Source organism: Schistocerca americana, chromosome 4, assembly GCF_021461395.2.
Source record: "Schistocerca americana isolate TAMUIC-IGC-003095 chromosome 4, iqSchAmer2.1, whole genome shotgun sequence".
In the NCBI taxonomy this organism is placed as follows: Eukaryota; Metazoa; Arthropoda; class Insecta; order Orthoptera; family Acrididae; genus Schistocerca; species Schistocerca americana.
Window position 1 is genome coordinate 389,986,329 of NC_060122.1, and position 24,101 is coordinate 390,010,429.

Genomic DNA, 24,101 nt, shown 5'->3' on the forward strand with positions numbered 1-24,101 from the left:
AACATAGAAATGTCGGACCTCTATATGTTTAGAACGTTGATGATATTCTGGATTTTTTGCCAACTTCAATGCACTAGCATTGTCAATGTAAAGAACTGGAGGCTGCCCCGACATTTCCACTAATTCTGATAGCAGACGACGTAACCAAACTAACTCTTTTGCTCCTTCACTAGCTGCAATTATTTCCGCCTCGGTTGTGGATGTGGCCACTACTTTCTGCAACTGACTTGTCCATGACACTGCACCACCTGAGTACTTTGCAAGAATTCCAGTTGTTGAGCGCCTTGTCCGGTTATCACCTGCGAAATCTGCATCAGCGTAAATCTTTAACTCTTCTTTTTTATTATATACAATTCCAAAATTTAAGGTCCCTTTCAAATACCGGAAAATGCGCTTTACTCTATTCCAGTCTTCAGTGGTTGGTTTCTCCATAGCTCGAGCAGCTTTATTGACTGCAAAAGTGATGTCTGGACGAGTTACTGTTGAAAGGTACATGAGACAACCAATTGCTTCACGGTAGGGTACAGATGACGAAATTTCTTCGTTTTGATTATTGTCCTCACGTCCAACAGGAGTTGAGATTGTATTGCATTCTGCCATTCGAAATCTTTGCAGAATTTCTTCTGTGTATTTCTCTTGACTTATCATTATTGCTCCATCTTCATATTGCTTTATTTTTATGCCAAGAAAATTGTCAAGACTGCCAGTTGTTATTTCGAATTCATGTTGTAAAACATCCATAAAAACAGCAATTTCTTTCTTGTTACTGCCGACAATCAGGCCATCATCAACGTAGATTGCCACATAAAGGCTATTTCCATTTTGTCCACGATAAAATAGGCATGGGTCTGCATCACTGTTTGAAAAACCAGCTTTCTTCATGAACTCAACAAAACGTTTGTTCCAGCAACGTGGCGCTTGCTTCAACCCATAAAGACCTTTTTTTAAGAAACATACTCGGCCTGTACCATCTTCGAAACCTTCTGGTTGTTCCATATATACTTCATCTTCAAGTATTCCATTCAAAAAAGCTGTCTTTACATCGAATTGTTCTAGCAGCATTTTCTTTGAAGCAGCTACAGCCAACAGAGTTCGTATGGTGTCATAACGTGCCACAGGGCTAAAGGCGTCGTCATAATCAATTCCTGCTTCCTGAATACAGCCTTTTGCAACCAATCTGGCTTTAAAGCGAGTACCTCCATTGACTGCGACCTTTCGCCGTAGAACCCAACGGTTTTGCAATACTTTGGCATTCTTCGGACGGTCAACCAGCACCCAGGTATTGTTTTCCTTAAGTGATTGAAGTTCTTCACTAATAGCTTGCATCCATTCTTCCTTCTCGTTTGACTGCAATATTTCTGAAAAACAGTTTGGATCTTTGTATCCAAGTGCATCAACTTTTGTTGCCATACAAAATTCACCACTTTCCATCCAGGTTGGTTTTCTTCGTTGTCTTTTATTCTTCTGTTTCTCTTCATTAGAAGATTCAGCAGCTTCTGCTTTTAGAAATTCTGTTAATTCTTTATTTTCTTCAGATTCACTCGACTCTTGACTTTCTATAGAATCGAGAGTGCCAATTTTTTCTTGAGTTTGGCTTCCTCCAGAAGTGTACAGCCTAGGAGATTTACATTGGTCATCTTTAGATGAATTCGGATCATTAAATTCTTCCCGAGGGACTTCAAATTCAACATGATCACTATGTAAATCACAAACAATTTCTGGCTTAAATTTTACATCATGACTCAACACCACTTTTCTTTTAGATGGAATCCAAACTCTGAACCCATCTTTGTCATTAACATATCCAACAAGTCGTCCAAAAACTGCCTTATCATCAAACTTGGAACGGAATTGTTTGTTAATGTGAACATAGCAGCCTGTACCAAAAATTCTGAGATGATCAAGTCGTCCTACTGTTCGATTAAACCATAGTTCATAAGGGGTTTTATTTTCAACTGAAGATTTTCCAGTACGATTTATTAGGTAGACTGCTGTGTTACATGCCTCTGCCCACAACCCTTTAGGTAATTTACTCGGATTTAGCATTGACAGGGCAGCTTCAACAATGGTCCTATTTTCCCGTTCAGCCACACCATTTCGTTCAGGAGTGTAAGGAGGAGGAATCAGTAGCTCTATTCCCCTGTCTGCAAGCAGTTCACTGACATTCTTATTGTTAAATTCTTTGCTACCATCACATCTAAATTGTTTGACAACGTGTCCATTAGTTCGTGCTTCATTTAAAAACTGCTTAAGCACAGTACACACTTCACTTTTGTGTCTTAAAAAGAAAATTCGACGAAATTTACTAAAATCGTCTTTGAAACATACATAATAATGCTTGCCTCCAAAAGATTTCGTGCTCATTGGTCCATTTACATCCGCGTGGATTAATTCCCCAGTACTGGTAGCGCGTATTGTTCGTGTTTTGAATGGCAGCCTATGCATCTTTCCAACCGCACAGCCGTCACAAAATTCACTCTCGGCATCTTCCACATTAATGTTCATTCCTTTTAAAATATTCTTCACATGTTGTTTATTCTGATGACCAAACCTTTCATGGTACACTTGCAATGTTTCGGATGAAGTCATCAAGCTCATACGATTCATTTTTGCATTTCTAACAACACGCATGTTCAACACATAAAGTCCATTTTTCACATAACCTGTCATAACAATATTGCCACTGACTTGTTTTCGAACACAGACATTATTATAACTAAAATTAGTACTGTAGCCTCTGCAGGCAATGGCTCTCACAGAGAACAGATTAGCACTTGCATCAGGGACGTATAAAACATTGTCCATTCTAGCATTGTACCATTTATTGTTTCGTCGGATTTGGATGTAAACTGTTCCTTGACCGTACGCACACATTTTCACATCTTGTTTTCCCAATGAAATTACTTGAGGAACATCAAATTCACTATACGAAACAAAATACTGTTTGTTGGGAGTGATATGATTTGTAGCGCCACTGTCGCAATACCATTTATTTGGGTCACTGTGATTACTGGTACACACACCCATAGCGTATGAAGTAAATGCAGCGTGTTCACTGTCTCGCTTCTTCTCTTTTCTTTTATTGCTGTCACGAGTGTTCTGTGGACACTCTGCTGCCCAGTGACCTAATTGTTTGCATTTATTACACGGAAACTTCTGTTTTAATTGTGACTTCGTCATCTTTACTTGCTGATTACTTGTTTGCCGTTTTCTTGTTTTAGGAACGACAAAAGCTGCACTTCCATTAACGTCTTGTTCACGCAGTTCAGTAGTACAGAGTTTTTCAATCAATAAATTCAAGCTTTGCTTTTCTGTCGGTATCGTATCCCAGAGATCCTTAAAATTGTCGTAGTCTTTTCCCAGCGTAGACAAAATTCGACCATTTAAGATTCTTTCAGATAGCGTATTTTCTTCATGTTTTGATAATTCATCGTTCAGGTCCACAAATAACTTTTGCAGTTTGGTCACATGTGCACTAATATCTTCCGATTCATCACGTTTAACACGGAAAAATGTTTCAATCAACATATTCAAACGCTGAGTACTGCTACGTTCAAATCGGGCGCGTAATTTGTCCCAGATTTCTTTAGCATTCTTGCACGTTAAGACGAGTTCTGCAACAGGTTTACTTAGCGCACTTGCTATAAGACTTGCTGCCTTTGCGTCGTCCTTGAGCCATTCCACATACGCTTCTTTTTGTTCACTTGTCGCATCTTGCGGCAACTCTACACGTTCACGCGTACCGCTAATAATATCTTCTAGTCCATATGAACGTAGCACCATAGAAATATGCCATTTCCATTTGGCCCAGTCGTCAGGTCCTTCAAGCTTATCAATGCTGACCTTATAATCGCCGCTAGCAGTCATGTTTCTTTACAGACATACGCTCATTTCAAATATTGTTTTAATTAAACTGTGTTGTTTGCCTTTACACGTGTACTGGGCCCATAACTGATGAAAAATATTATTTAAAGGCAAGAAAACATTTTATTAGCTTTGTAATTACACCCTGGATACGAAAAAAAACACATTCACTGTAAGAAAAAAAACAGAAGTTACACACAAGCCAAGAATAAAGATATTGACAGCAGAGTCATGGAGCAACACATAAATATAGACGTCACGGAATTTTTTTCTTTTGTTTTAACACTATGTAATAAAATATATGGCACATGGCCGGAGGACATTCTGACAATAGCTATGATTTCAGTTCCAACGAAACAATGAACCAAGAAAAGCACTGAGCACAGTAGAATCAGCTTCATTTCGCATGCAGCCACAGCTTTGTTAAGAATCATTAATAAAAGACTGGAGAAGGTAATGGAGAAGAATCTGGCTGAGGAGAAATTTGTTGTATGACTGAATATAGGCATAAGAGATGCAATACGACTCTTGAGAATTTTGGGAGAGAGGTTTGTTGGAAAGGGATTAGATTTGGGATAATTTCGCTCTTATAATGAGGGAAAGAGAATGGACGGGAAAAGCTAACAACTTTGAAACTTTTTGTATTTAAGTCATAAAGCTTCAGTGAAAGTGAGAGGAGAAAGGACCAACTGCATAAGACTACTGCATAAGACTAGGAAAAGAAGTAAGACAAGGCTGCTGTAAGTCTTTTGAACTTTCAATATGTACCTAGCAAATACGATTGACCATTGTCCGCTAGAGGACAAGGAGGTAACAGTTGCAGAAAGAAGACTGCATTGTTTGAGGTTTCCAGACGACATGGTCATTTTAGCAACGGACGAAAAAGAATTACAGCGTATACTACATACAACCGAAGCTAAAGGAAAGATTTCTGGAACGAAAATCAGTACAAAGAAAACAAAAGTTATGATACTAAGAGGAAATAAAAGGGAAAGATAATGAGAAGTCTTAGAACGTGTGCAAAGGTTCAAGTTCCTTGGAAGAAGGATAGAAACCGACTGGAAGAGCAACACAGAAATTTAAACCAGATACCAACGGCGAAAGAGGCATTTTGTAAGAGAAGGAGAATTTTCTGCAGCAATGTGGACAAAGATATGTGAAAAAGACTAATAAAAAGTTTTGTATGTAGTGTCCTTCTGTATGGGGCTGAAATGTGGACACTGAGGAAGAAATCTGGAGAAAGGCTGAAGGCTTTAGGGATGTGGCCATGGCGGAGGATGGAAAGAATAACTTGGACTTGAAAAATGAGGAGGTACTGAGAAGAGTAGGACAGCTAAGAAGACTACTGAATGTAATAGAAAGAAGGAAAAGAAACTGGAGTGGACATACACTGATCAGTCAGAACATTATAACGTCGACCTACTATCGACACAAAACCATCCAGGCGACAGCAGCATCACCTAGCGAGGAACGAGTACTAGTGAGACACACATGTAGTATCGGTGAGCTTGCTGTCCGTGTGTAGAATGGGGAAGGCGTGTGATCCAACTGAGTTTGGCCGAGGGCAGACTGTGCTGGCCCAGAGGCTCGGCACCAGCATTTCGGAAACTGCACAACTTGTCGAGTGCTCGAGGAGTTTTGTAGTGTCTTCTGGCGAAACCAAGGTAAAACCACGTCCAGACGTCATGGGATTGAGCGGCCACCCCTCATTACGAATGTCGGACCTCATAGGCTGTGAGACTGGTAAAACAGGGCAGACGGCAAACTGTGCCGGAAATAACATCAGACTTTAATGCTGGGCGGATTACAAGTGTGTCTGAACACACTATGCACTGAACACTCCTAACGATGGGCCTCCGCAGCCGACGGCCCATGCATAAACACCACGACATCGGCAACTGCGATTGAATTGGACACTTAACCATCGACACTGGACGTTGGCGCAGTGGCAGAGCGTTGCATGATCTGCTGAATCCCGATACCTTCCTCGTCGTGCCGATGGGAGGGCACGAATCCTTCGTCTTCGAGGAGAACAGCTTCTTGACACTCGTGCTGCGGGACGGAGACAAGCTGGCGGCGGCTCCATTATGCTCTGGGAAACTTCCACGTGGGCATCCACGAGTCCAGTGGAGCTCGTGCAAGGCACCATGGCGGCCAAGGAGTATGGTACAATAGTTGCAGACCACGTACACCCCTTCAAGATAGCCAAGTTTTCCGACAGCACTGGCATTTTTCAACAAGATAATGCGCCATGTGAAAAGGTAAGTATGTGATGGAGTGGCTAGAGGAACACAGTGGGAGTTCCAGTTGTGTGCTGACCCTCCAGTTCATCATATCTGAACCCGATCGAACACATCAGGGATGTGACTGAATGTGGCGTCAGAGCTCATCGTCCCCCTTCCCGGAATTTTGTGTTCAGATGTGGTTCAAATCCGTCCAGCGACCTACTAAGGCTTCTTGCTTCCATGCCACAACGCGTCGCCGCTGTTATCCGTGCCAAAGGTGGACACACTGGCTATTAGGCAGATGGTCAGTGTATGTTAAGAAGGGCTTTCAAAAACAGCCTTAGGGGGTATGTGGAAGGGAAGAGGAGGCGTAGGAGGAAGAGAATGAAGATCCTGGATAATGTGCTCGACCGCAGCATCATTATGAAGGAAACAATGAGTCGCAGGAAATGGGGACATAAAGGACCTGCTAATATAACAGAAAACTGATGGTGATGAGTCCACATCAGTCATGGTGTCTTCGATTACTACCATACGTCGCATGGAAGCACAGGTGAATGTGACCCATAGCATAATACTGCTCTCACTGGCCGAGGTCGGTGATGTGACGCCGTGTATATTTCTAGCAACCGTTCGCCTCGCTGCTGGTATATCCAGACACGAACATCGATCTGGCGTAACAAGATTCATCCGATCAAACGACACGGCCAAGCTCGAGGATCCTGCGCCCACTACAGTCGTAATTGTCAATGTCGGTGAGTCAACATGGGAACAGCCTGCGCTGAAAATATTTCTCTGAAAAGTTTGGTCCAGCAATGTATAAGTACGCTGTCGGTCAGATCTGCCGCAGATGGTGCCTATCCTGCTTCACAGAGCGGGCAAGTCCTAGACCTCCACGTTCTTTGGACGTCCACTCGTAGTTTCAACCATTCACCACAAATGCTCACAAGAGAAGCGCGCGAACAGCCGTTTTACTTCGCAGTTTACGTTACCTTGGCGCCGGGTCTCCACAATCTGCCGTTTGTCAAAGTCGACGTCAGTGTACGACTCTTTACTCCTTACCGCGTCAGGTGGTCCAGCCATCAAGTATCTGGGTGTGACTATTCGACATGATCTCAAATGGAATGATCAGATTACACAATTAACGGGTAAGGCGAACTCTAGATTGCGGTTTATTGGTAGAATCCTGAAGCGATGCAGTCCTTCAACACAGAAAATAGCTAACAATACGTTAGTTCGTCCAGTCTTGGAGTATGGGACCCATACCAGTTGGGTCTGATTCAAGAGATTGAGAAGCTCCAAAGAAGAGCGGCAAGATTCGTGACTGGTACATTTAGCCATCGCGAGAGCGTTACAAATTTCATAGAAAGTTTGAAGTGGGACACACTTGCAGATAGACGGTGCGATAAACAGAAGGGACTGCTCACTAAATTCCGAAATCCGATCTTCACCGAGGGTGTAGAGCATATATTATTACCACCAACTTTCAAATCGCGCAATGATCACCATTCAAAGATAAGGGAAATAAGAGCTCGTACTGAGGCGTTCAGACAGTCGTTCTTCCCTCGCGCGATCCGCGAGCGGAACAGAAGGGGGGGGAATATGATTTTGGCGCGAATTGTACCCTGAGCCACACACCGCTTGTTGGCTAGCGGTGTATATATGTAGATGAAGATGTAGGCGGCACTTTTCTCATGGTGGGCAGTGGTCGTAATGGTATGGCTGATCAATGTAACTCTGACGAAGAAAACATCCGACTGGGAGTACAAATTGCACCAAGCTACTAGTTGGGGAAAAAATTCATATATTCATTATTTTCCCGCGACGTAACCTTGTCGAGTAAACACCAAGCGACATGCCGTCCAAATCCAGGGTGCCTGATCTCCTCAGAGGGATCTTTGGCTTCCATTGATCTGTAAAGACTGTGCCCTATGGGCTGTTGGTTAAAACTTTTGGATAACTCTCTGTTATTTGTCTTCTCTGGTAACGATCTTAAAAGCACGCAAGGAAACTATTATTAGTATGCTGAAAGGAAAAAACTTAATCCATCAGGAGTTCTGGTGTCATGGTGCTGTACGACTGTACGCAGGTTGTGGATCTGACGGTTCTGTGACATCATACTCGTAGATTTGTCGTACAAACCACCGGTCAAACATCTGAACCTCTCCCTGAAGTGACGTATTCCAGCTACCTGGTTGAGTTCCGTTGTTGGAAAATGCTGAGATAGATCCAACGCGAACTCAAGAGATCGACCACGCTGCCCCATACTACTGTTCCATACGCGGGAATGGGTCCCAGTAGTGCCTTACCATGGACATCTTCCAAGTTCTATGGCACAGCTGACGTCGAGTTTGGCAGTTGGTACAGTTGGAGCAACCGGACCATTGCCTTGACTGTCATATACGTGACATGATGATGCCAAGCTAGACTCTTGTCGACTACGACACTCAGGCACTTGGCCATGTTGCTTGCTGCAAAGTGCCACCCACATGCCTATCTGTGCACGATGGCAACGTAGACTTTTTATCGGAACTGGCGCTTCAATAGTTTCACTGAAGTACTTCCTTATTGCATCATACAGTCATAGGCAAGAATATTTTAGCTGGAGAAACCTGAGATATCAGCAAACGTAATTAAGATTACAATAATTCTTTCAGATTGTTTTGAGGGTACTTAGCTGAGAAGTTTTCAGGCCTTTGTTGCCTGAATAGATTAAAGACTGGGGTTGGTTTTTGCGATGTATTTTCGGTCTGTTAAACGAAACGAGAAATCATGACTATGACTGTATTTAGTTTGCACGTATTCCTTCACGCTGAGCCCTTTGATGATACCTACTAGCCTGAAAACACAAATCGGTGTGGGGTGGCCCATGCTTCAGCGCACCATCAGGCATTCATCAAACACACACACACACACACACACACACACGCACGCACGCACACACACACACACACACACACACACACACACACACACAAACACACACACACACACACACACATTGCATAATGTTTTATTTCAAACACTGTACTGACTTGTCAGTAAATTTGGTCTCTCTCTCTCTCTTTCTCTCTCTCTCTCTCTCTCTCTCTCTGTGTGTGTGTGTGTGTGTGTGTGTGTGTGTGTGTAGGTGTATGTGATTATAGTCCACTTTTGATTATGTCAAATACTGTACAGCCCGATCATCACTAAATTTCCTCTCTCTCTGTTTATGTCAAATTCTGTACTGCCTCATCAGTAAATTTCATCTCTGTCTTCGTAATATATTACAGGGGGAATGGCAAGGAAAATATGCAGATAAAAAAACTCAAGATATAACATTTATTTATGAAAGATATTACGTTCCAAAGGAAGTTAGTTACACACTTAATTGAGTGTGTACGGTACATACACTCTAGCAATGACAAGGAATGTCATTTAATGTATTTTCACACATTTTCACACATATAATGTTCTTAATTTTTTTCACACGTACAAATACAAAAAATTATCTAGATATAAAAAATACTACATTCGAATAAACCACATTTTCGCCAATACACTAAAACTGCAGTTAAGTTTGAATTATAGCACAAATCGTTTTTATATGTTTTTCTGTCTGGCCGAGCGGTTCTAGGCGCTTCAGTCTGGAGCCGTGTGACTGCTACGGTCGCAGGTTCGAATCCTGCCTCGGGCATGGATGTGTGTGTTGTCCTTAGGTTAGTTAGGTTTAAGTAGTTCTAAGTTCTAGGGGATTGATGACCACAGATGTTAAGTCCCATAGTGCTCAGAGCCATTTGAACCATTTTTTTTTCTGTCACACAATGGAAACCTGTGAATTTAACACATATTCCTATTCAACATCATTATTTTTAACAGTTTTTAGAATACACGGTATTGTAAACAGTGGCTATTACAATTATATGTGAGAAATCTTCTTTAGCTACAAAAATTTTGTCAGATGCATCTGCCTTAATAAAATGAAAATGACACTGAACTGAATTTTGTGCGGAAACTGCATACGCGGTGAGTCAATACTTTCACAAGCCCCAAACATGCCATATATCGCCAATATGACAAAAATGCATGAAAGGCGAACCAGGAAAAGTGGCTTGTTCCAACATACAAAATATTTTATTAGTGAGTTAGTACTTGCCGATATCTGTTGAAGGCTATCATGTTTCACCAAGCCAAGTTAAATGCGTTGTCGAAAGGTATGAGCTGAGTAAACGAAATTTCCAATACTTTCCAAAATGATTTATATAAACAACAAGCATTTTAGTCCAGCATCAATTGCATCATTAAGCTACAGACATAACATTTGTAGTAAGATCGTTAGTTATGGTAAATAATGTGAACCTTATTTACTGATTGCCGCCATGTCTGCGGCAACAGTCACTAAGGACCACTGCGCCTGTCTGCAGGCTTCTGTTTGAAGCTATCAGCTCATGCCTTGTACAGTCTTTCATGTACGATACGAATGGTGTCGATGTCTTTAGCTGAAAAAAAGAAGTATCGAGAGTACCTAATAAAACAATTCACTTCTGACATATCAGTCAGGCTGGCCATTAAAATTGCTACACCAAGAAGAAATGCAGATGATAAACGGGTATTCATTGGACAAATATATTATACTAGAACTGAAATGTGATTACATTTTCATGCAATTTGTATGCATTGATCCTGAGACATCAGTGCCCAGACCAACCACCTCTGGCCGTAATAACGGCCTTGATACGCCTGGTCATTGAGTCAAACAGAGCTTGGATGGCGTTTACGGGTACAGCTGCCCATGCAGCTTCAACACAATACCACAGTTCATCAAGATTAGTGACTGGCATATTGTGAAGAGCCAGTTGCTCGGCCACCATTGACCAGACGTTTTCAATTGGTGAGAGATCTGGAGAATGTGCTGGCCAGGGCAGCAGTTGAACATTTTCTGTATCCAGAAAGGCCCGTACAGGCCCTGCAACATGCGGTCGGGTATTATCCTGCTGAAATGTAGGGTTTCGCAGGGATCGAATGAAGGGTAGAGCCACGGGTCGTAACACATCTGAAATTTAACGTCCACTGTTCAAAGTGCCGTCAATGCGAACAAGAGGTGACCGAGACGTGTAACCAATGGCACCCCATAGCATCACGCCGGGTGATACGACAGTACGGCGATGACGAATACACGCTCCCAATGTGCGATCACCGCGATGTTACCAAACACGGATGCGTCCATCATGATACTGTAAACAGAACCTGGATTCATCCGAAAAAATGACGTTTTGCCATTCGTGCACCCAGGTTCGTCGTTGAGTACACCATCGCAGGCGCTCCTGTCTGTGATGCAGCATCAAGGGTAACCGCAGCCATGGTCTCCGAGCTGATAGTCCATGCTGCTGCAAACGTCGTCGAACTGTTCGTGCAGATGGTTGTTGTCTTGCTAACGTTCCCATCTGTTGACTCGGGGATCGAGACGTGGCTGCAGGATCCGTTACGGCCATGCGGATAAGATGCCTATCATCTCGACTGCTAGTGATACGAGGCCGTTGGGATCCAGTATTGCGTTCCATATTACCCTCCTGAACCCACCGATTCCATATCCTGCTAACAGTCACTGGATCTCGACCAACGCGAGCAGCAATGTCGCGATACGATAAACTGCAATCCATATAGGCTACAATCCGACCTTTATCAAAGTCGGAATCGTGATGGTACGCATTTCTCCTTCTTACACGAGGCATCACAACAACGTTTCACCAGGCAACGCCGGTCAACTGCTGTTTGTGTATGAGAAATCGGTTGGAAACTATCCTCATGTCAGCACGTTGTAGATGTCGCAACCGGCGCCAACGTTGTGTGAATGCTCTGATAAGCTAATCATTTGCATATCACAGCATCTTCTTCCTGTCGGTTAAATTAGGCGTCTGTAGCACGTCATCTTCGTGGTGTAGCAATTTTAATGGCCAGGAGTGTATGAAACCGGAGTTTGTTTGCAATAATTACACGTCTGTTGTTTGAAACAGACTGAACGCCTCGATCGTTTCCCTGACCCGTTTTGCAGTGTGTGATGGGGCGTAATCATGGAGCAATATAACTTTGTGTTGCCCTTGCCAATATTCTGGTCGTTATTTACGTGTTGCTCGATTTAAATCCATCATTTGCTAATGGTAGCGATCAGTGTTAACGGTTTCACCAGTGTTTAGAAGCTCATGGTAGATGCTGATCCTACCGAACACAGACCATTGTTTTCTTTCGAAAGCGATTTGGTCTTGCAGTGGATGTCGATGGTTTGCCTGGATTCACCCAAGATTTACGACGCTTAGGATTCTCAAAATATGTCAATTATTCATCGTCTGTCACCATTCGTTGAAGAAACGACTTTCTTTTATACCTGGAGAGCAGCATTTCACAAGCGGTCTTTCGATTTGCTTGCTGTCTTTCATTCAGTTCATGCGGAACCCATTTTCCCTTTTTCTGCACCTTTGCCATAGCTTTCAACCGAAGAGAGACGGCTTTCTGTGTCACAGTCAACTGTTCCGCGATTTCCTGTTGATTTGAGTACTAGCTTCATCCAATAAGGCCTGCAATTCGTTGTCTTCGAACTTTTTCTGTGGTTCCCCGCACTTGTCGTTTCTCACGTCAAAATCACCACTTTTGAATTTTTTTACCCTCCCGAAACACTGTTTTCCCAAGAGCATGTTCGCCGAAAGCTGCGACAAGCATTCGATGCGATCCTGCAGCAGTTTTCTTCGAATGACAACAAAAAAATCATTGTTGTTCGCAAATCGTAGTTCTTAGGCACAAAACCCGACATGTTTACGGGCTTGATACAGATACCGATGAACGGAACTTGGGTTTGTATGTGTAGACATTCGTCGTCAGCCACTACAGAAAGCAGACGGCGCTGCAGAGGCGGTCTCACGGGCGCTACACTGACGGCTGTAGCGAAATTCCGGTTTCATACTTCTACGCCTAGTTGTTGTTGTTGTTGTTGTTGTTGTGGTCTTCAGTCCTGAGACTGGTTTGCTGCACCTCTCCATGCTACTCTATCCTGTGCAAGCTTCTTCATCTCCCAGTACCTACTGCAACCTACATCCTTCAGAATCTGCTTGGTATATTCATCTCTTCGTCTCCCTCAACGATTTTTACCCTCCACGCTGCCCTCCAATACTAAATTGGTGATCCTTTGATGCCTCAGAACATGTCCTACCAACCGAGCCCTTCTTCTAGTCAAGTTGTACCACAAACTTCTCTTCTCCCCAATCCTATTCAATACTTCCTCATTAGTTATGTGATCTACCCATCTAATCTTCAGCATTATTCTGTAGCACCACATTTCGAAAGCTTCTATTCTCTTCTTGTCCAAACTATTTATCGTCCACGTTTCACTTCCATACATAGCTACATTCCATACAAATACTTTCAGAAATGACTTCCTGACACTTAAATCTATACTCGATGTTAACAAATTTCTCTTCTTCAGAAATGCTTTCCTTGCCATTGCCAGTCTACATTTTATATCCTCTCTACTTCGACCATCATCAGTTATTTTGCCCCCCAAATAGCAAAACTCCTTTACTACTTTAAGTGTGTCATTTCCTAATCTAATTCCCTCAGCATCACCCGACTTAATTCGACTACATTCCATTATCTTCGTTTTGCTTTTGTTGATGTTCATCTTATATCCTCCTTTCAAGACACTATCCATTCCGTTCAACTGCTCTTCCAAGTCCTTTGCTGTCTCTGATAGAATTACAATGTCATCGGCGAACCTCAAAGTTTTTATTTCTTCTCCATGGAATTTAATACCTACTCCGAATTTTTTTTTGTTTCCGTCACTGCTTGCTCAATATAGAGATACAATAACATCGGGGAGAGGCTAAAACCCTGTCTCACGATCGTCCCAACCACTGCTTCCCTCTGATGTCCCTCGACTCTTATAACTGCCATCTGGTTTCTGTACAAATTGTAAATAGCTTTTCCCTCTCTGTATTTTACCCCTGCCACCTTCAGAATTTGAAAGAGAGTATTCCAGTCAACATTGTCAAAAGCTTTCTCTAAGTCTACAAATGCTAGAAACGTAGGTTTGCCTTTCCTTAATCTAGCTTCTAAGATAAGACGTAGGGTCAGTATTGCCTCACCTATTCCGATATTTCTACGGAATCCAAACTGATCTTCCCCGAGGTTGGCTTCTACTAGTTTTTCCATTCGTCTGTAAAGAATTCGCGTTAGTATTTTGCAGCCGTGACTTATTAAACTGATAGTTCGGTAATTTTCACATCTGTCAACACCTGCTTTCTTTGGGATTGGAATTATTATATTCTTCTTGAAGTCTGAGGGTATTTCGCCTGTCTCATACATCTTGCTCACCAGATGGTAGAGTTTTGTCAGGACTGGCTCTCTCAAGGCCGTCAGTAGTTCTAATGGAATGTTGTCTACTCCCCGGCCCTTGTTTCGACTCAGGTCTTTCAGTGCTCTGTCAAACTCTTCACGCAGTATCGGATCTCCCATTTCATCTTCATCTACATCCTCTTCCATTTCCATAATATTGTCCTCAAGTACATCGCCCTTGTATAGACCCTCTATATACTCCTTCCATCTTTCTGCTTTCCCTTCTTTGCTTAGAACTGGGTTTCCAACTGAGCTCTTGATATTCATACAAGTGGCTCTCTTTGCTCCAAAGGTTTCTTTAATTTTCCTGTAGGCAGTATCTATCTTACCCCTAGTGAGATAAGGCTCTATATTCACACATTTCTCCTCTAGCCATCCCTGCTTAGCCATTTTGCACTCCTGTCGATCTCATTTTTGAGACGTTTGTATTCCTTTTTGACTGCTTCATTCACTGCATTTTTGTATTTTCTCCTTTTATCAATTAAATTCAATATTTCTTCTGTTACACAAGGATTTCTACTCGCCCTCGTCTTTATACCCACATGATCCTCTGCTGCCTTCACTGCTTCATCCCTCAAAGTTACCCATTCTTCTTCTACTGTATTTCTTTCCCCCATTCTTGTCAATTGTTCCCTTATGCTCTCCCTGAAACTCTGTACGACCTCTGGTTTAGTCTGTTTATCAAGGTCCCATCTCCTTAAACTACCACCTTTTTGCAATTTCTTCAGTTTTAATCTACAGTTCACAACCAACAGATTGTGGTCAGAGTCCACATCTGCCCCTGGAATTGTCTTACAGTTTAAAACCTGCTTCCTAAATCTCTGTCTTACCATTATATAATCTACACTCCTGGAAATTGAAATAAGAACACCGTGAATTCATTGTCCCAGGAAGGGGAAACTTTATTGACACATTCCTGGGGTCAGATACATCACATGATCACACTGACAGAACCACAGGCACATAGACACAGGCAACAGAGCATGCACAATGTCGGCACTAGTACAGTGTATATCCACCTTTCGCAGCAATGCAGGCTGCTATTCTCCCATGGAGACGATCGTAGAGATGCTGGATGTAGTCCTGTGGAACGGCTTGCCGTGCCATTTCCACCTGGCGCCTCAGTTGGACCAGCGTTCGTGCTGGACGTGCAGACCGCGTGAGACGACGCTTCATCCAGTCCCAAACATGCTCAATGGGGGACAGATCCGGAGATCTTGCTGGCCAGGGTAGTTGACTTACACCTTCTAGAGCACGTTGGGTGGCACGGGATACATGCGGACGTGCATTGTCCTGTTGGAACAGCAAGTTCCCTTGCCGGTCTAGGAATGGTAGAACGATGGGTTCGATGACGGTTTGGATGTACCGTGCACTATTCAGTGTCCCCTCGACGATCACCAGTGGTGTACGGCCAGTGTAGGAGATCGCTCCCCACACCATGATGCCGGGTGTTGGCCCTGTGTGCCTCGGTCGTATGCAGTCCTGATTGTGGCGCTCACCTGCACGGCGCCAAACACGCATACGACCATCATTGGCACCATGGCAGAAGCGACTCTCATCGCTGAAGACGACATGTCTCCATTCGTCCCTCCATTCACGCCTGTCGCGACACCACTGGAGGCGGGCTGCACGATGTTGGGGCGTGAGCGGAAGACGGCCTAACGGTGTGCGGGACCGTAGCCCAGCTTCATGGAGACGGTTGCGAATGGTCCTCGCCGATACCCCAGGAGCAACAGTGTCCCTAATTTGCTGGGAAGTGGCGGTGCGGTCCCCTACGGCACTGCGTAGGATCCTACGGTCTTGGCGTGCATCCGTGCGTCGCTGCGGTCCGGTCACTGGTCGACGGGCACGTGCACCTTCCGCCGACCACTGGCGACAACATCGATGTACTGTGGAGACCTCACGCCCCACGTGTTGAGCAATTCGGCGGTACGTCCACCCGGCCTCCCGCATGCCCACTATACGCCCTCGCTCAAAGTCCGTCAACTGCACATACGGTTCACGTCCACGCTGTCGCGGCATGCTACCAGTGTTAAAGACTGCGATGGAGCTCCGTATGCCACGGCAAACTGGCTGACACTGACGGCGGCGGTGCACAAATGCTGCGCAGCTAGCGCCATTCGACGGCCAACACCGCGGTTCCTGGTGTGTCCGCTGTGCCGTGCGTGTGATCATTGCTTGTACAGCCCTCTCGCAGTGCCCGGAGCAAGTATGGTGGGTCTGACACACCGGTGTCAATGTGTTGTTTTTTCCATTTCCAGGAGTGTATATGAAACCTTCTAGTATCTCCAGGATTCTTCCATGTATACAACCTTCTTTTATGATCTTGAACCAAGTGTTAGCTATGAATAAGTTGTGCTCTGTGCAAAATTCTACCAGGCGGCTTCCACTTTCATTTCTTAGCCCCAATCCATATTCACCTACTACGTTTCCTTCTCTCCCTTTTCCTACTGACGAATTCCAGTCACCCATGACTATTAAATTTTCGTCTCCCTTCACTATCTGAATAATTTCTTTTATTTCGTCATACATTTCTTCAATTTCTTCGTCATCTGCAGAGCTAGTTGGCATATAGACTTGTACTATTGTGGTAGGGGTGGGCTTCGTATCTATCTTGGCCACAATAATGCGTTCACTATGCTGTTTGGAGTAGCTTACCCGCACTCCTATTTTTTTTATTCATTATTAAACCTACTCCTGCATTACCCCTATTTGATTTTGTATTTATAACCCTGTATTCACCTGACCAAAAGTCTTGTTCCTCCTGCCACCGAAATTCACTAATTCCCACTATATCTAACTTTAACCTATCCATTTCCCTTTTTAAATTTTCTAACCTACCTGCCCGATTAAGGGATCTGACATTCCACGCTCCGATCCGTAGAACGCCAGTTTTTTTTCTTCTGATAACGACATCCTCTTGAGTAGTCCCCGCCCGGAGATCCGAATGGGGGACTGTTTTACCTCTGGAATATTTTACCCAAGAGGACGCCATCATCATTTAACCATACAGTAAAGCTGCATGCCCTCGGGAAAAATTACGGCTGTAGCTTTCCCTTGCTTTCAGCCGTTCGCAGTACCAGCACAGCAAGGCCGTATAAGTCTTTATTCAATAAGAAGCATTGTTTTTCTAGATAACGAGAGCTAGAATGAAAATTTTTCATCGGTTTTTCGGATTTTTATCCCGTTACAAAATTTGGAATTATCTCTTTTAAAATGATATATAAATCACTTAAAAACTCGAATAGAAAGTATTTTATTTAAAAAAAAATAATCATCTGCTCCTGTTTAAAAAGTTGAAAAATTTTACACGCATCACTTCAAGATCAAATAAAGCTGGTAACTTTTTATATAAAAGACGAAATTATGTTGATGCTATTGGTAGCACTGTCGAAAACTATACAGAAGCTTTTCAGACCATAAGCCCATACAGCACGTAGAATTTCTAATAATTGTGCTGTTATGGGGACCAGTGTGAAAAGGTAATCGACTTGCAGATTGTGAGAAAGCACTGTTATAAACGTAAGTCAGTGAACCAAGCAAAACTTACCTGTAATAGAAACTATGAACGAACGGGTAATGGAATGGAAGCCTCTACAGCCATTGAAATTTTCAGTTGATCGGTGGATGAGACAGGTGTTTGTTATTCTAAATTTTTAGGTGATGGGAACTCAAAAGCATATAAAAGTATAGTAGCATCTAGGCCTTATGGTGATAAGAGTACCACAGAACAGGAATGAAACTAAGTCTGAGAAGCAAGAAAGCTTCTGGTTGTAAAAGCATAAGAGGAAGGCTGTCAGAGAAAATTGTTGATGAATTACTACAATACTATGGGTGTCCATTATGAATAAAATTGATGATTTGTTCAGCAGTGGGTTGTGTGGGTTGCATTCTACCACAAACTTTCAACAAACAACAAACCAATACATCAACTTCTGCCTCCTGGACAAATTCATGGAGCAGGTAACACAGCACCCAATACTCAAATACATTATGCATGCAGAAACATTCCAGCTGTACTCAAATAAGTCAAAAAAATCATTTACAGGGACTTGGTGAAGCGTAGACATGGACAGACCCATTATTCAAATGGGTCTTTCAACAATCTCATTTGGACTGTCATACCAAAAACTGTTTTTGTTAGGAGAGAGACATTAAAATGGTGGGGTTTTTTTCATTTGGAATACTTTCGAACATGGTGCAAAAGAATCAGATACTCTTGAATATCGAGGACTATATATACTGACTGGCTGTTTAGTTGTAGTTGAAATATACCACACTATAACTGGCTGTTCCATTTTTAAAGATGGAATTAATTTTCAATTTCCCATGAGTGACATGTTGGGCTTTTTTATTTCGAACCCACCTTTATCATGATGATGATGTCTGTTCAAAAATATTGATGACATCATACATGCATGTGAGGGACATCTGATAACCTCCAGTAGATGCTTGAAGATGGTGTAATGTAAGGTTATGAATACTTTCAATTATATTCCAACTAAAAGTGTGGTGACATTTTTCCTTTTGTTACAGACTTGCACAATCTGCCAAATTAATGTTGGCAATTGCAATTTTTGTAAGCCACAGTCTCCAGAACTATGTGAATATTGAGATTGTATGGAATGGTTACCTAATGGAAAAGTTACAGAAACATCCTTATAAGATGTTGTTTGAATACCTTGTTCGTATCTTTCTTGTCACTATTTCATGTGAGTATTACAAATATCATAAACAATAAAGTTATAGTAGTAGATTAAGTCATAATGGTTCAGAAATGTAAGGAAAAGTGTACTAATGACTATGAACTTGCAAATTCACATTCAGCATAGGATGTTGACAGATTTCAGAGAGATGAAAGAAGTTAGTCTTTTTAATAGCTAAGAATTGTAGGTCAAAGTCATCATCTTTTTAATTTGCGTTCACTTAAATATCTATATCTACGTTTTTTATCATGATCATATAATGGAATTCACAGTATTTCCTTTTTTATGTTCACAGTCGTTCTGGCAGTAGCAGTTCCAAATTTGGAGCTGTTTATATCTCTGTTTGGTGCTCTCTGCCTGTCAGCTATTGGAATTGCTTTCCCAGCCATAATATATTGCCTCTGCGTCTGGCACAATGAAACCACTCAATTCAAATTTGTACTGTTGATTTTGCGAACTGGTTTTATAGTCTTGTTTGCTGTGGTGGGATTTGCTGTAGGAACTTACACCTCACTTTCAAACATTGTCATTGAATTCAGCTGATGTCATTGAAGAATTCACTGAAAAAGATATATTGGCAGTGGTATTGTCGTGGCCATGATTGACAGCCAAACGTTTTAAGAGGACTAGTCACTGACACTTCTCCTAAAACAACACAATGTTGAAGAAGTGCTCAGTTACAGACATCATATGTCTCATTCTTCTAACTGAGTAGTGGAAGTGTGAATTCATGCAGTTCACACATGCAGTTGGTTCTCAACTCGGACAACATACAAAAGCTGGGCATAGAAAGCTGTTGCTGTGCACATAAACCATCTGAAAGTCCTTCTGCAAATGTCTTTCAGATGTTATAAAACTTAATTCAACAAAATGTATAGTATCATACAGTACTGAACTTGTTTGAAATATCTTAGCACAACTACATAATTTGGAGAACTGAATTATATATGATCCACCTTAAGAATGTATGCTATGATAAATGAACACAGTACTAACTGAAAAGGTCAACACAAAGTATAGTTAGTCACCAGGACATTAAAATATTTATTGTTTTCTTGTTTGCGTATTTTCCGTAGAATTTGTTGCAAGGAATAATTTCATTCCACCTGATCCCATACTGAAGTCTCTGCATAAATGAATAATGTTATTTGTACATATAATACAAGAGATTGTCAGCCATTACCCTCCAAACTCTCAAGCAAACAAACAATACATGTTTTTGTTCCAATTAATTGAGCAAGAGCAATATGTTAATTGAACTTTAGACAATATGATCTACCATTAGTACTTAGGTGTAAATGCATATTACCTCAACATCCAAAATATACTTGTATTATCAAGTGCTCATAAAATATGCAAATAATGATTGTGACTAATTTGACACTGTAAATTGCCTGATGTACAAAGAGAGATCTATTTTAACTGCATGTAAATAGAAATTTAAAATCTATCTTGTCATTTCAGTGTAACTAACATTAGTTGTCAAAAATGTAATCAGCAGAATTACGCAATTCAAGAAGCATTTTCAGGCTAAAAATTAATGAGAAATTGCCTTCAGTTATTAAAGATGATTGTAGATACAGAAAGTCACAAAACTTTAACTGTTAATAGAATATTTTCAAATAAACTCGGTCATCTTATTGTTACTCTGATGCATGTGTTAGATTTTAAACATATTAGTATTAAGTATTTATTTGAATAGTCTCCTTCATACTGCTGTCTTAACATATGAATATAAGTAGTTATTATGAAAGTCATATTGTAGAGTTTGTTGATAGTATTGAAACCAATCTTGCACATTGTTATTATTAGCTTGTATGTATGAATATGCAGGAACTGTGAGTGTCTATATGTTGTCTTATTGCTGTATGAGTATTGTGAATGATAAATTATTAAAATCCATTTTGAATAATATCACACTATTCATAGGCTTTTCTCTTAATGTTCATACAAACCCAACATATTATTGTTATTATGTGTGAAAATATGTACAAAAATACGAAAGAAGTAATAGCTCAGAAGTCTGAAGGAAGGTACCAAGCAGAAAGAAATGTAAAATAATGATACCTCTGGCATTGTGGTAGAAGATGGTACACTGAAAGCTGAGATGATTGTGTGTTTTAGTATACGGCTTCCCGTACAGAGCACCATACATTCACTAAAAGTTTGTTGAGATATTATTTGGTATTTGTGTATGTGTTGAATAATAGCTGACTGCCAATAAGTTTAATTTCTTTAAGACCTCACTAAATTACTCTTCTGTAAAGTTATATTGATATTTTTTTGCACTCTGCACTAATCTGCTTCTGACAGCTATGCAAGAAGTTGCTATTAATATATTAATCCAGGTCAGCACCAACTGACTTTCTCAGACAAATGTGATAAGCATTTTCTTTCAATCTACAACATCCTGCAAGAATTTTACTTACTTTCAGCGAAGTTCGAGTTTTTGTACAAATAGGGGAAAGGAGACCATATACTAAATATGCACTGCAGATGATTATATTTATACTGAACATTTCTGATACTGAATTAAGTGCTCAATCTTGTATTCAGCAACTGCTGGACGACCAAATAACCAAAGAGATGCTAGCACCTACACAAAATTGATAAACAGGCCCAAATATTAAGCTTGGCATACTGAGAAATGAAATTACCTAAAATCTGAAAGGAGCGCTAATCCAACCTGTTCACAAGAATGAAGGAAATCAGATTCCATAGGAACAAGTAAGCCTAAGCTGAATATTTATAGAAAAAGTTACAATACATTTCACAAAAAAATTATCAGGAAATTTTAGAGAGTATAAAAATATTTCCAGTATTACATACTGTGAGAAATGCTTGTACAGAACAGTGTGTCACAACGGAACCTTTCATCTTAGATTTGAAAATCGGTGCTTTATAGCTGTGGACAGGAAGCAAAAACCGAGCGATTTGCCAGAATCTAGGTTCTGAGAAAAACATAAGAACTATTGCCGTTGTCGACATTTTTTATTTTTTCTTCGAAATATATGTAAAAAGCAGAAGCCCTTACATATATACACTCTTGAAAGTTTAAGGTTATCTATGGAATGTTGTTTTTGTAAGTATCCCTTTCGTCAGAACATTTTATGAAATGAGGTATGTGACGGTTCCTGTGCCCTTAAAATTGGTCTAAGTGCCCTGAGGCATCACATAATGAAGGGCAAAACATATAATTGGAGAGTACGCAAACAACAAGTTACAGATAACTTCTTGATAAAGAAAGGAGAAAATAGATTTTTGGACAATTTTTTTCATAAAACATAAGAGATAAGTACTCAAATCTCAAATAGTAGGCCCTAAATAAAAAGTAGAGCGTTCTTGAAAACTTTGTTACTGAAACAATTAATCTGAAAAAATAGTGTACAGCACTTATCCTTAGGATATATAAAAATATCAAAACGTTGTTAAATGTGGGAGCGCTGGACGCGCAGAGTTTTTTTAATTTTATCTTGCATTTGAAATATAAGAGGACTCTCGTCTCATCCTTCGCAATGGCTACATGCATCAACAAGCAGTATTCACACACTTGTCTTGTGTTAGATATTGGCGCATTCGACCTGCAGCCCCCAATGAAATAGTACATTCATATGATCAGGATTCATGATAATATTCAAATGAGGTAAACTTGTGTCTTTTACGGATAGCTTTTTGAGTTCATATGGCATTCGGAATGGCGTGTCTTTTTTCTCATCTTCAGTTGCTTTAGAATACACGGTGATCAGAATCTGTCTCTCTGCTAAGCATCTGTAAATTCAAGTGACTTAAAGAAAGCCCCACCTACTCGCGACGACGATTATGAACCATTTGAAATTTTCTTTTTTGAACTCTTTTATATGATGTTCGGGAGGAACGTTAGATAGTTAATTCACAACCAACGTGGGTAACCTGTACGTATAATCTGCTAGTGTATTACATTTGGTTTCTTTCACAGTAATATTTTTGGATATATATTGTGTTCGAATATTGTTAATTACCTCAGAGAAAACGACATAATGACCAATTGTCAGCACGGATTCAGAAAATAGGGTTCTTGTGAAACACAACTATCTCACGAAGTAATGAGCGCTGTCGAAAGATGACGTCAAATTAATACCATATTTTTAGATTTACAGAAGGCTTTTGACACCGCTCCTCACAAGCGACTTCTAGCGTTCGTATGGAGTATCGCCTCAGTTGTGAGACTCGATTAGTGATTTCCTGTTAGAAAGTCACAGTTCGTAGTAACTGCCGAAAAGTCATCGAGTAAAACAGAAGTTATATAGCGCGTTTCCCAAGGAAGTGATGTGGGCCCTCTGCTGTTCCTGATCCATATAAACGACATGGGAGACAGTCTCAGCAGTCCTCTTAGACCTCTTTGCAGATGATGTCATGTACGTCTTACTAAGTCACCAAATGATTAAAACCAATTACAAAATGATTTAGACAAGATACTTGTATGATGCGAAAAGTGGCAATTAACTCCAAATAATGAAAAGTATGAAGACATCAACATCAGTACTAAAGGAAATCCGCTAAATTTCAGTCACACGATAAATCACACAAATCTAAAGTCTGTAAAGTCAACTAAATACTCAGGAATTACAGTTATGAGTAACTTAAATTGGAACGATCACATAGATAATGTTGTGGGAAAAGCGAACCAAAGACTGATTTATTGCAGAACACTTAGAAAATGTCACAGGTCTACTAATGAGACTGCTTACACAACGCTTGTCCGCCCTCTGTTGGAGTACTGCTGTGCGTTGTGGAATGCCGGCCGTGGTGGCCGTGCGGTCCTAGGCGGTGCAGTCCGGAACCGTGGGTTCGAATCCTGCCTCGGGCATGGATGTGTGCGATGTCCTTAGGTTAGTTAGGTTTAAGTAGTGCTAAGTTCTAGGGGACTGATGACCTAAGATGTTAAGTCCCACAGTGCTCAGAGCCA

General features: G+C 41.3%; 1 protein-coding gene across 1 annotated transcript in view; it reads left to right on the forward strand.

The window, feature by feature from the left end:
* Positions 1-21,015, forward strand: part of LOC124613692 (proton-coupled amino acid transporter-like protein CG1139) — a 123,708-nt gene extending 102,693 nt beyond the window's left edge. The window contains exons 9-10 of the mRNA XM_047142410.1: positions 18,987-19,162; positions 19,452-21,015. Coding sequence (XP_046998366.1) covers positions 18,987-19,162; positions 19,452-19,699 — 424 coding nt within the window. The 3' untranslated portion in view covers positions 19,700-21,015. The remainder of the gene's footprint in view (positions 1-18,986; positions 19,163-19,451) is intronic.
* Positions 21,016-24,101: the final 3,086 nt, after the last annotated feature.